This window comes from Manis pentadactyla, chromosome 6 (assembly GCF_030020395.1).
Source record: "Manis pentadactyla isolate mManPen7 chromosome 6, mManPen7.hap1, whole genome shotgun sequence".
Taxonomy (NCBI): domain Eukaryota; kingdom Metazoa; phylum Chordata; class Mammalia; order Pholidota; family Manidae; genus Manis; species Manis pentadactyla.
The window spans coordinates 65,158,988-65,172,084 of NC_080024.1; the positions used below are offsets into that span (position 1 = coordinate 65,158,988).

A 13,097-nucleotide genomic window follows, 5' to 3' on the forward strand; every position below is an offset into this window, starting at 1 on the left:
TTACTGTGACTTTGTAGTAGAGCTTGAAGTCGGGGAGCATAATTCCCCCTGCTTCATTCTTCCTTCTCAGGATTGCTTTGGCTATTTGGGGTCTTTTGTGGTTCCATATGAATTTTAGAACTATTTGCTCTAGTTCATTGAAGAATGCTTTTAGTATTTTGATAGGGATTGCATTGAATCTGTAGATTGCTTTAGGCAGGATAGCCATTTTGATAATATTCTTCATATCCCTGAGCATGGCATGTATTCCCATTTGTTGGTATCTTCTTTAATTTCTCTCATGAGTGTCTTGTAGTTTTCAGGGCATAGGTCTTTCACATCATTGGTTAGGTTTATTCCTAGGTATTTTATTCTTTTTGATCCAACTGTGAATGGAATTGTTTTCCTGATTTGTCTTTCTGCTAGTTTATCATTAGTGTATAGGAAAGCAACAGATTTCTGTGTATTAATTTTGTATCCTGAAACTTTGCTGAATTCAGATATTAGATCTAGTAGTTTTGGAGCAGATTGTTTAGGGATTTTTATGTACAATATCATATCATCTGCAAACAGGGACAATTTGACTTCTTCCTTGCCAATCTGGATGCCTTTTATTTCTTTGTATTGTCTCATTGCCATGGTGAGAACCTCCAGATCTGTGTTGAATAAAAGTGGAGAGAGTGGGCATCCTTGTCTTGTTCCCAATCTTAAAGGAAAGGCTTTCAGCTTCTCACTGTTAAGTGTGATGTTGGCTGTGGGTTTGTCATATATGGCCTTTATTATGTTGAGGTAGCTGCCCTCTATACCCATTTTGTTGATAGTTTTTATCATGAATGGATGTTGAATTTTGTCAAATGCTTTTTAGCATCTATGGAAGTGATCATTTGGTTTTGTCGTTTTTGTTGATGTGGTGGATGATTTTGATGGATTTTCTAATACTATTCTTGTACTATTCTTGCATCCCTGGAATAAATCCTACTTGATCATGTCCTTTTTGTTGATGTGGTGGGTAATGTTGATGGATTTTCTAATAGTATTTCTTGTACTATTCTTGCATACCTGGAATAAATCCTACTTGATCATGATGTATAATCTTTTTGAAGTATTTTTGAATTCAGTTTGCTGCTATTCTGTTGAGGATTTTTGCATCTATATTCATCAGGATATTGGTCTCTAATTTTCTTTTTTTGTGCCATCTTTGCCTGGTTTTGGTATTAGAGTGATGCTTGCCTCATAGAATGAGTTTGAGAGTATTCTCTCCGCTTCTCCTTTTTAGAAAACTTCTAAGGAGGATGGTCATTAGGTCTTCAGTAAATGTTTGTTAATCTGGGAAGCTTTTTAAAAGTAGAAGTAGCCAGACTCCATGCTTGGTAATTCTATTATACTCTGTGTAGATAATCTTTCAGTTTTTTTACAAATCTTGAAATAATGATTCTGTGTTTATTTAGCAAGCAAATACCTGTTAAATGTTTCCCTTTAGTGTGGGTGGGTGGTTGTTTTTAGACTAAAGAAAGCTCTAAGCTTATTGATGCAAACAAGACTAGAAGAGAAAAATGCCAGGTCATTTTAGGAGTGATGACATAGTTTAAAGTGGAACTTAGTTTATTGCTTGACCATAGTAGTTGTTCAAGAAATATATGTTGAATAATAAATTTAAATTAACATCATTTTAGTTATAGCATACTATACAGGTAATTTTTGTGTCAACTGCAAATGTTTTTAATGTATTCGTCAAAGCAAGGTTTCTCAAACTTAACATTACCGACATTTGGTGCCAGATAATTCTTGGGCAAGGGGAGAGCTGTCCTATGTAATGTAAGATGTTTAGCAGCATCTCTGCCTAACATATTAGGTATCTGTAGGCCCCCCACCTTTCCCCTGCTGTGGCAACCAAAAATACCTCGCCAATATCCTCTGAAGGTGAGGGCAAATCTCTCTCCTTGAGAACCATTTCATTAGTGGAGAAGAGAAAAATAATGCTTTAGCATGTGACCTATGGAGGTAGACTACAACTCTTTTAAGGTAAACATCTCTAAGTATGGAAACAGAAACCCAGAAAGGTTAATTAATTTGCTTACAGATAGTAAGTTCACAGAGTCAAAATTTTTATTCCAAAGTGTCTTATTTTCAAGTGGTACTCTTACTTACTATGCTATGCTCTCTCTGTATAGCTAAGATAGTTTATAACTTGGTAGTTAGATAAATGACCCTCCTTAATCTTTTTTTATGGTATTCTTTTTTTGAAATACTTTGATTAAGATTATTTGTAGTAATCATCAAATTTGCCAATCCAAGAAATGCCTGGACTAACAGCATTTCACAAATGTTTTATCTGATAAACATGACTTTTAGACTGGACTTCAAGGCTATCCAGCACAAGTTGACATTACTGAGAAATTTGGTTTCAGTATCTACACTGTACTAGAGTTTTTAAATTATTAGATATATTTTATATCAGCAAGAAACATAGTGATTATTTATTAATTTTCTTTAAGATTCTCATTTTCCAAAATAACTGAGTAACCATGACAACCTGGTAGACTCCTTATACTCTCATGAGTTTTTTGCTGTATATCACAATTTTGATATTTATTCTTAAAGGAAAATTATATAAAGAAGAAGTTCTTGATTTTAGAGAATCTTGGAAGTGCAGTTTGCAAGAGATACATGACATTATTATATTTATTGGTTGATGAATATTTTAAATCCTGATGATAAGTCAGCATCACTATTGGAACTTTTTAGAAATAACGATTCATTTGGTCTCTCTCCAGAGGTGATTAAATTGGGAATGAGGACTCCAGCATGAACTCTAAATAAAAGCTTTGTAAGTGATTATGGTGTATAGTCAGCTTTAAGAATCAGTGCCAATAAATGAAAGAACAGTTTATTTTCAAAAATAAGCATCCACTTATGATAAAAACTCTCAACAAAGTGGATATAGAAGTAACATACCTCCACATAATAAAGGCTGTATATGACACATCCAGAGCTAACATCAGACTCATTGGTGAATAGCTGGAAACGTTTCCTCTGAGATCAGGATGCCTTGACATGACAGGGATGCCCACTCTTGCCACTTCTATTCAACATAGTGTAGAAAGTCCTAGCCACAACAATTAGGCAAAAAAAGAAACAAAAGCCATCCATATTATAAAGGAAAAGGTCAAACTGTTACTATTTGCAGATGACATTGTACTATATATTAAAAAATCCTAAAGACTCCCCCCAAAAAACTATTAGAACAAATAAATGAATTCAGTAAAGTCACAGGATGCAAAATTAACATATAGAAATTGGTTGTATTTCTATGCACTAATAATAAGCTTCAGAAAGAGAAATTTACAATCCCATTTACAGTTGCATCAAAAAGAATAAAACACCTAGGAATAGATCTAACCAAAGAGGTGAAAGACATGTACTCTGAAAACTATAAGACATTGATCAAAGAAATTGAAGATGGTATAAATAAATGGAAAGATATACTGTGCTCATGGATTAGAAGAATTAATATTGTTAAAATGTCCATACTACCCAAAGCAATCTACAGATTCCACCCAATCCCCATCAAGATACCAATGGCAGTTTCACAGAACTAGAACAAAGAATCCTACAATTTGTATGGAACCACAGAAGACCCTGAATAACTAAAGCAGTCCTGAGAAAGAAGAATAAAGCTGGAGGCATCATGCTCCCTAATTTCAGTCCATATTAAAAAGCTATAGTAATCAAAATAGTATAGTAGTAGGATAAAAACAGACACACAGATCAAGGGAATATAATAGAGGGCCCAGAAATAAGCCCATATATATATGTCATCAATTAATCTGTAACAAAGGAGGCAAGAACATACAGTGGGGAAAAGACAGTCTCTTCATTAAACAGTATTGGGGAAACTGGACAGTTACAGGCAAAACAATGAAACTGAATTACTATCTTATATATAATAATAAATGAAAAATGGGTCAAAGACTTGAATGCAAGAATTGAAACTATAAAACTTCTAGAAGAAAACATAGGTCATAAGCTCTTTCATATCAGTCTTAGCAATATTTTTTTTTTTTGCACCAATTTCTCAGGCACTAGCAACAAAAGGTAAAATAAGCAAATGAGACTCATCAAGCTAAAAGGCTTCTTTGCACAGTGAGGAAAACCATCAACAGAACAAAAAGGCAACCTACTGAATGGGAGAAGATATTTGTAAATCATACATCTGATAAGGGGTTAATATCCAAAATATATAAAGGACTTATAAACTTCACATCAAAAAAATAAACAACCTAGTTTAAAAAATGGGCAGAGGACTTGAATAGACATTTTTCTAGAGAAGACATACAGATGGCCAACAGGTACATGAAAAGATGCTCAAGATTGCTCATCAGGGAAATGCAAATCAAAATGAGGTAACACCTCACACCAGTTAGAATAGCTAATATCAAAAAAGAAAAAATAATGCATGTTGGCAAGAGTGTAGAGAAAGGGAATCCATGTATACTCTTGGTAGGAATGTAAATTTGTTCAACCACTATGGAAAACAGTATAGAGGTTCCTCAAAAATTAAAAATAGAGCTACCATACTATCCAGCAGTTCCTTTCTGGGTATTCATCCAAAGAAGATGAAAACACCCCTCTGAAGACATTGCACCCTATGTCCATTGCAGCATTGTTTAAAATAGCCAAGATACGGAAGCAACTCAGGTGTCCAGCAGTGGATGAATGAATACAGAAGATGTGATTTATATATGCAATGGAATAGTACTCAGCCATAAAGAAGAAAGAAGTTTTGCCATTTGCAAGAACATGGATTGACCTAGAAAGTATTATGCTAAGCAGAATAAGTCAAACAGAGAAAGAAATACTGTATGACTTCACTTATATGTAGAATCTTAAAAAGCAAAACAAACAGACTCAAAGATGTAGGAAACAAACTGTTGGTTACCAGAGCGGAGAATATTTGGGGCCCAGTGAAATAGGTGAAGGTGATTAAGAGGGCACAGACTTTGAGTTACAGAATAAATAAGTCTTGGGGTTGTAATGAAGCATCGGGAGTGTTGTCAGTAATATTGTAATAACTTTGTATGGTGACAGATGATAGTAGACTTATCATGATATCATTTCATAATGTATCAAAATTTGAAATAACTATAATGAACACCTAAAACCATAGTAATACTTCAGTAAAACAAAACAAAATGAAAAATCACCTTTTTTTTCAGGTTATAAATGTAGTGTCGCTATAGAAAAAAACAACAATAAATGAAATACCACTTTTTTAAATATACATCATATAGACATCTTAAAAGATTGGTTGACATTCTCATACAGTGTTACTGTAAGTGTAGATCGATACCATCTTTGAAAGTGCAGTTTGGCAATATCTTTAAAATTTTAAACATATTCTGTGATATATCATTTACACTTAAAATTGTCTGTTTCAAAGAAATAATTGTATAAGGACCTATGGATTCATGTTCAAGGAAATATCTATAAGGATATTTCATAGGAGTATGTTACTCCATCATGAGTGTCGAAGTGGGAGAAAAGTTGTGAAATCACTGTTCTAAATTTTACTATTATAAGTACTCTCAAAATGCCAACATTTCCACAATAAGTTTTGTTGAAAATTTGCTTTTTCCCTCCAGCTGTTGCTCTATATGGCTGTTTTATTCTGACTGTATGATTTGAAAACTACTTACATGATCACATGAATAGAGCAAAAGTCCAACTTGATCTAAATGTATAGTGAATAAAGCCTTAAAGGGAAAGGCAGGGAAGGGAAATGCCAAGAAATATTTACGCTACATGAATGATAAGAAAATGGTGAGCAGAACTGTATTTCATCAATATTGAAGACTTAGTATACTTTTTAAAAATGTGTGTGAATACAAATTAAAATGGGTTCAGGTAATAGAAGCTTAAAAATCACTCAATGAGGATTGCAGGTAAGATAGTTTTTAAAAAGTGAGAGTAAGATTGCTTATTACGTTTCTTTAGGTACCAATAAGAGTTGTGGATGGTGTATGTTTGTGAAGGGAGTAAAAGTCCTTCAGGCTTTTAAAAATATTGTGAGCTTGTACACAGTTTGTTGGGTGGTTCCCAATTTTGTCTTACTGACTCTCTACCGCCTTAGATATTGCATATTATATAATAATAAAGGCAATACAGCAGAAAATAGGCTACACCCAAAATTGCTGATGTGGATTGGATTTGCATTAAATAGCAAGGAAATGCTCTTATTTTGTGGTAGGATCCCAAAATGTTCATACATAAACTTTACTAAATATTGAAATCAGCAGTATAGCAAGAGATCTTCTTCTAGGTGTCAAAGATACAAGCAAACATTTCCAGATCGTAGTTTCTTGATATTAAAGTTTGACTCCAGGGCTGAGACAGACTGAATTTCAGGGCATGCCAGCTCAAAATCAGCGTTGAGTTAAGGTGCACATATTTCATGATAGGTTTTATCTAAATGTAAATTGGATACAAAGCAGCAAGGAAGTTTTCATAACAGAATTTCAGTTTTCTTATAGTACATTATTCTAACATAATTTTTATAGCAAAAGGTTGGAAGAAAAGTATGTTGTACATTTGATATTTTTCATAAAATGTCTATTTTACATTGACTATTTTTATAAGGCTGTAGATTTTCCTTTCTAGTTTAGTGCTGTTTTGATATATGCCATTAAAATAATAGATTTCTCTAGCATTTCCCTGTCTCACATTTAGTTAACAAATTTTGCCTAGAAATGTGGATAAAAATTGAACGTTGTTATTACTAGCTGCAGACAAAAGATTTGTCATGCCATTTATTCAAAGTATAGTGACTTTGAATTTGATACCTGAGTAAACTCTATGAATCATGAGAATAGCCAGTGTGTTGTATATTTGAAATAATCTTTAGCTAAATGAATTGAACAGAAAAATTTCATTCTGGCAAGTTTGTGGGTTGAATATTTTGTGAAGATATTCTAAAATATTAGAGTAACTTTTCTTTCTGTTTTAGATTATTTTCTCATTTAACAAAGAAATTACATATCTGTCTTAATTATAGTAATTTTATTAGATGGTGATATCTGACTTTTCTTTTTGTTGTCTGTTCATTCATTCTTCCTAAGGTAGAGGTGAAGAATAAAATTTAATATCTGCTCCTCTTCTGTTGATGTTATAATATCTTTTCACATACTGTTACAATTTCTGTAAGACACTTATGCTGATAATTTTAAATATCTCTCTAGAAGCATGCATGTAGAGGGTTATCTGTTTTCATGAAACAATCCATATTGATTTTATCACCCTCCATTCTGTAACAGTGTTAAGATTCTTGCTTTCTTATATTCTAACTTATATTAGGAAAAAAATTTTACTTTTATTTTAAGATAAGTCAAGGAGCCACATGTATACATATGAAAATGTTTAATAATCATTGGATTAAAATTCCAAATGAAATTGGAGCATTAGTTTAATTATAGCACTATCACCTGTTGAGTCCTGTAGATTTGTCTTTGCTTTTTGAAGATACTTTCAACTGCTAGAAAATACTGTGCAAATTCACACTAATGTCTTAGAACAGATAAATGCCAGTCATCTTTCAGGCTTTAGTTTTGATTACAGATTAACATTTCCAAAGCTAAATTGATGTTCAAAGAATACTAATAATCTCTTTCTTTCATCATTTTCTCCTAACCACTGTCCCACTATATATTGGAGTTGTTTGACTTTTTATCATTACTATAGTGCTCCATCTTCACTCTAAAGCCAAATTATACTACTTTGCCTTCCATGTAATCCTTCCTTACTGTGGTCAGTTATAGTGCAATAACTGAGAAAAAATAGAGAAGAAAAGAAAGAAATGACAGCATTAGCAAGAGCAAGAAGCTTGAAATGTTCTACATAAAATTCTAGATACATGCAAATTTTACACATTATGCAAATACAAAGGTGGCCTGATTGATGTCCTTGGATTTTCTAGGAAATCATTGGTCAGAATGAGTGGTTTTTCAAACCTTTTTTAAGCCATTGAACACTTAATGCAAAATAAGTCTAATACGGGATCTCAATATTAAAATAAGAGATGCTTTGTTTGAAGGGACAGGAGTGGAGGTGGGAAAGGATGTGTCTGGTAGGCTAGAACCTTTAGCTCAGCCACTGTTCCTTCCTTTCCTTTCCTTCTCCTTTAATAACTTTCAAGGCACAACCTCTTCTTCCTTAAGGTATCTCTGCAGTACAGTTTGAAAACTGCAAATAGTATTCTGAACATTTCCTCAGTGATGAGCTGTTTTAGGTATTAAATATTTGGTTAATTTCTGTATATCCTTAATCTCCAAGGTTCTAAATCCCCAAATAAATCCATATACAAATTAGCAAGTCAGGAGAATTGGCCACTGTAGACTTCATTGAGAGTTTCTGTTTTGTTTAATACGGGTGTTGCTCAGATTATTTAAACTTAAAACCAAAATACTATTTAATACACATTTACCTGAGGGTTAGTGATGTAATACTTAGGGCCTAGACTGTAGTTTTTATAGCTTGTAGTAGAGAAGAGAGTTGAATGGGACCTTAAAGAGGAGATGTCACTTATTTTTCAAGCCCTGCAAGTTATTTGTAAACTATTAGGAAACTGCTAATCATTTAACAGGTGACACATTATTGAAGTTTTGAAACACAAGTGCACAGATAATTTGGAGTAAAAGAAGGATAGCTGTTCAGATAAGAGAATGGCTTAAGTGGGTGCTTACTGCCATTTATAGATCGTATACTGTATTCCAGATGCTGTACTAAGTGTGTTTCTGGCATGTTTTTCATGTAATCCCCACAATTCTCCTATGCCTGTATTATTACCACATTTAAAATTGATGAGAAAATTGAGTCTTGGGTTAAGAAGCATGTTGTCATTACAGTAAATGGCCCAGAATTTGATTCTAAGTCTCTTTCTTTGGAGACCTATGGTACATTTTTTTTAGGAAATTATGGTTCGTTTGGGGCAAAAGAACAACCCTAAAATAATCTGTGGGGTGAGAGTGAGGTCAAAGTTCAACACCAGATAGTCATACTAGGACATGGGTGAAAAGTACTGAGGTTCATTGGAGGAAACTAGACACACCGCATGTGTTTGTAATGGATACATTTACTTCACAGGCTGATTTACGTGTAGCTAGGTTTCCTGTTTTTCTCATCTTTGTTCAACTTTCAGTTTTTATTACCCATTTGCAACTTCTTAACCCATATTATTTGTTTATACATTATAGTTTTAAAGTTAATTTTAGTCCTATCATCCTTTTTTTCCCTCCTTCCTGATGTAAAACCTTTTTTTTTTTCTTTACTGCAGTTATGCATATAGGTTTCTTGTTTTTTTGTTTTTTTTTTAACAAAATGACATTTCCCCCAAAGGACTGTTCCATTTCCCTAGTTCCAGGAAAATTTAAATTTAGGGAAGTCTTGCCTCAGAGAAAAAGTTTTTGTGTAATCTAGGTCTTAAAAAAGAAAATCTTAAATATCTTAAAGTGTATGCTTTAATGAAATATTTAATGACTCTTATTCCAAATAAGTTTGAGAATCTCCACATATTATATCTTTCCATCCCATCCCCCTTTTGGAGCTAGCCAGTGAACATTAGCATTTGTTCTTAGCAATGGTTCTTAGAAGCTTTGTGATAAATAAATTGAACTTTGTTCACCCCAGTTGAATCACCCAACTTATTCCTGCTACTTAAAATTTATCCTCTCAATCTGTCATTGATCCAGTGTTCCTTGGAATATACTTTAGAAAATGATATGAAAATTTACATTATGTTTTCTTTGGTTTTCTAGATGGATAATGTTGTTTCCAGTATAACTTGCAGAATTATATTATTTCCATATGAATTTTTGTTGCTTATTCAAAATAGCTATTTAGGATTTCAGGTGGATTTCAGATGGGATCCTGCCATGCTTAGCATACATTAGTTATAATATTAAACAGTTCTGAAAAAACATTACTTCCTTGACTTAAAAATTTTTTAAAATATCATTTAAGTTGGGAATTATATGAATACACTATTGGGAATCCACTTTTAAGATGGATTTTAGGGTTCTTTATAAAAATGTTAACTTGGAATTTTTAATTTGGTGATGTTTTTATTCTGAGGAATATAAAAGATTGGTTATTGTTTGTTTGCATTTGGTGATTTTGACTAAACTAAATGAAACTAAACTAATGAATTATTTATCCTAAACTGCTGTTAGTCATTCTGCCTCCTGAATAGATTGCCAGAAAGGGTGGATTTCTTTAAGATCTTTGGTTTGTGATGTGAAAACATATAGACAATTTATTGGTTACAGTCGATCTTACAAACTTAATAACATTTTGAAAAGTTTTTGTGTAGTTGATTCATTCACTTAGTTCTTGATGTAGGGTGTATAGCATGTCACACAGAGACAGAAGAACAGTTAGGCCTTGGAAGTATATAGAATTGAGTTTATTTGAATTCTGGTTACCTTGAGTGTTATTCATATTCATGTATTAAGTAATAACTATATGCGAAACATGGGGGTGGAAGGGTGATGTTGAGAGAAGGTAAAACTTCTGTCTTTAGACAATTCAATGACTAGTAACATTCACTTCAGCCTCTGAAACTGTTGTCTTGTTGGCAAATGGAGGTGTGACAACAACTTAAAATCCCCAAGATAACACTTAGGGGGACCATAGATATTCAGATAAATTAGATTATGTATTGGAGTTGTAGATTTAATCATAGAATTACTCAGAAACAGCAAAAGATGTGGAGTAAACCCCTTCCTTGTTTAGGGACTGCGTTGCCTTTAGACATTTATTTTAAGTTAGCTTGATGTTTCATTTTTATTCATTCAGATATTCTTTGTTCTGGCACCAGAGATACTTGCCAAACTTCTGGAATTTGAGGCCCCTGTGCTATTATTGCCTTGTGCTTTTGCTCTTGGTTTTAATTTTTTACTAAGCACAGCAGTGTCAGACTACATAGAATTTACTTGTTATTTTAGCCCAGTTAAAAAATACAAACCATCAGTTAAAAAAACAAGCCATCATGTAGGGTCGGGGGTCTGCAAACTTTTTCTGTAAAGGGCCAGATATTTTAGGCTTTGTGGGCCGTATATGGTCTATGTTGGAACTACTCAACTCGGCTTTTGTAGTGTGAAAGCAACCATGGACAATATGTAAATGAATATTATTGTGTTCTCATAAAACTTTATGGACACAAATATTAATTTTTTATACTTTTCATATTGCAAAATATCCTTATTTTGATTTAAAAAATTTTCAATCATTAAAAAATGTAAGTCATACTTAGATTATGGGTTCAGATTTTTCATCTACCTGAAGTCAAATTCTGTAAATGTGAATTCCAAATAATGAGTACAAGATCTTCTATACTTCAAATTTAAAATTTTTCCACAGTAGGAAATTTTATCTTCTAAATAAATTTTAAGTAACTGCACATTTGTATCGTATGAACACTATTGAACAAAAGTTTTTTATTTTGATAATAAAAATGATTATTATATTGACTGTAATAAGTTTGTATGTTAAAAGTGTAATTTAAAATTCCTTACCTTGCTTTCTATAGACTCCAGAAAAGAAACAATCGGAGTCATCGAGAGGAAGAAAAAGAAAAGCAGAAACCCAGAATGAAAGTAGTCAGGGTAAGTGAAACAAAAGCTTATCTTCAGAGTTACTTAGGCATTTATAATTAATTACTCTGATTTTTTTAAATTAACAGTTTAATTATAGGATGAGCAATTTCATGTTTTTGTGATTTCTATAGCTATTATATAACTTCTGAATTAATAAAAGTTTAGAATGTATTTTGCATGACAAATAATATGAAATTGGAGTTTTTTTGTACCACAGATAGTGTATGGTTACTGTTGTTAGGCTTTTTGACATTTCCCTTATTTTTTTTCACTGAAGAATAAGAAAGACAGTGTCATGTCCAGACGTGGTAAGCATTACCTTATCTATCACCTTTAATATTTCTATTTGAAATACAGTATTGAAATGGCTTGTTTTTCAGTAAGAACTTTATATCTCATTTTAAAAAGCATTGTATAGTTTTTTAAAGGATAAGAAAACATAGGAAACTGGTTGCCTCTGAGGAGTGGAACTGAGAGAGAAAGACAAGGATAGATGGGGGAAGGACTTTATATCTCACTTTAAAACAAGTATCCAAACTTACTCATCCCTTGTATTTAAAAAAATAAAAAATAAAAGACTACATGAAATGATTGAGAGACTTCTATAATAGCACCATCTTTTTCTTTCCAACCTTTCCTCATCCTTTCTTGCATGCCTACCTTTTATGATACGATTATTTTCAGTAGACTTACAAAAATTCTTGTAATGGACAACAAAATAGTATTGACATTTAATTTGACCCTCAAAATTAATATAAATTGGGCTCTTGAATCATGTGTGATGATGATTTTATACATTTACATGCTTTGGAGCCACTCTTTAGCCATAAGGTCTAGGGCTGTGAACATATGGTTTACTATTATTTACATGTGGCACTGGCATCAAGGAATAGGCATTAAATCACTCTCATACCTTTCTCTAGGTATGCGGTACTTTGTATCTCAGTCTGTCCCACGCTCCTTCTTGGTCTTAGGGTAGTTCCCCAAAGTTGGGGTAGGTGGACTTGGAGATTTATTTAGTGCAAAGAAATATTAGTTATGATAGTTTCAACTTTAGATTTAAAAACTTCAAAGTTGGTCTCAGAATCAAGTAGGACTTCTGGGTTGGTTGATCCAATCTATATCTTTAAGAAACCACATTTTTTTCTTTGTGGTTTGCCATCCAAAGAATTGTCTGATTTTTTTTTTACAGTTTTAGAATGGTTGCCAATTTTAGTTGGATATATTCATTTCAGTTTCCTCACTCCTGTTTCCTTTGAGGGAGGCAGGCTTTGCTTTCTCTGGGGGTGTGTGTGTGTGTTTTTCCTCCTCTTTGAAGTAAGCTTCTTCAAGTCCAGCACAAACCTCTCATCATCTTATTGGCCAGAATTGTGCCATGTGCCCATTCCAAAACCAGTTATATCCAATAGAGGCATTGTTGTCCTTACAAAAATCATCAGGCTTATCTCTGGAGTTGAAAATGGGGTAAAATTC

The 13,097-nt window shown here is 32.9% G+C and overlaps 1 protein-coding gene across 1 annotated transcript in view; it reads left to right on the forward strand.

Moving 5' to 3' along the window:
* TLK1 (tousled like kinase 1) overlaps positions 1-13,097 on the forward strand; it is a 177,650-nt gene that overhangs the window by 91,716 nt on the left and 72,837 nt on the right. Inside the window, exon 4 of the mRNA XM_036917804.2 lies at positions 11,558-11,633. Within this exon, the coding sequence (XP_036773699.1) occupies positions 11,558-11,633 (76 nt within the window). The remainder of the gene's footprint in view (positions 1-11,557; positions 11,634-13,097) is intronic.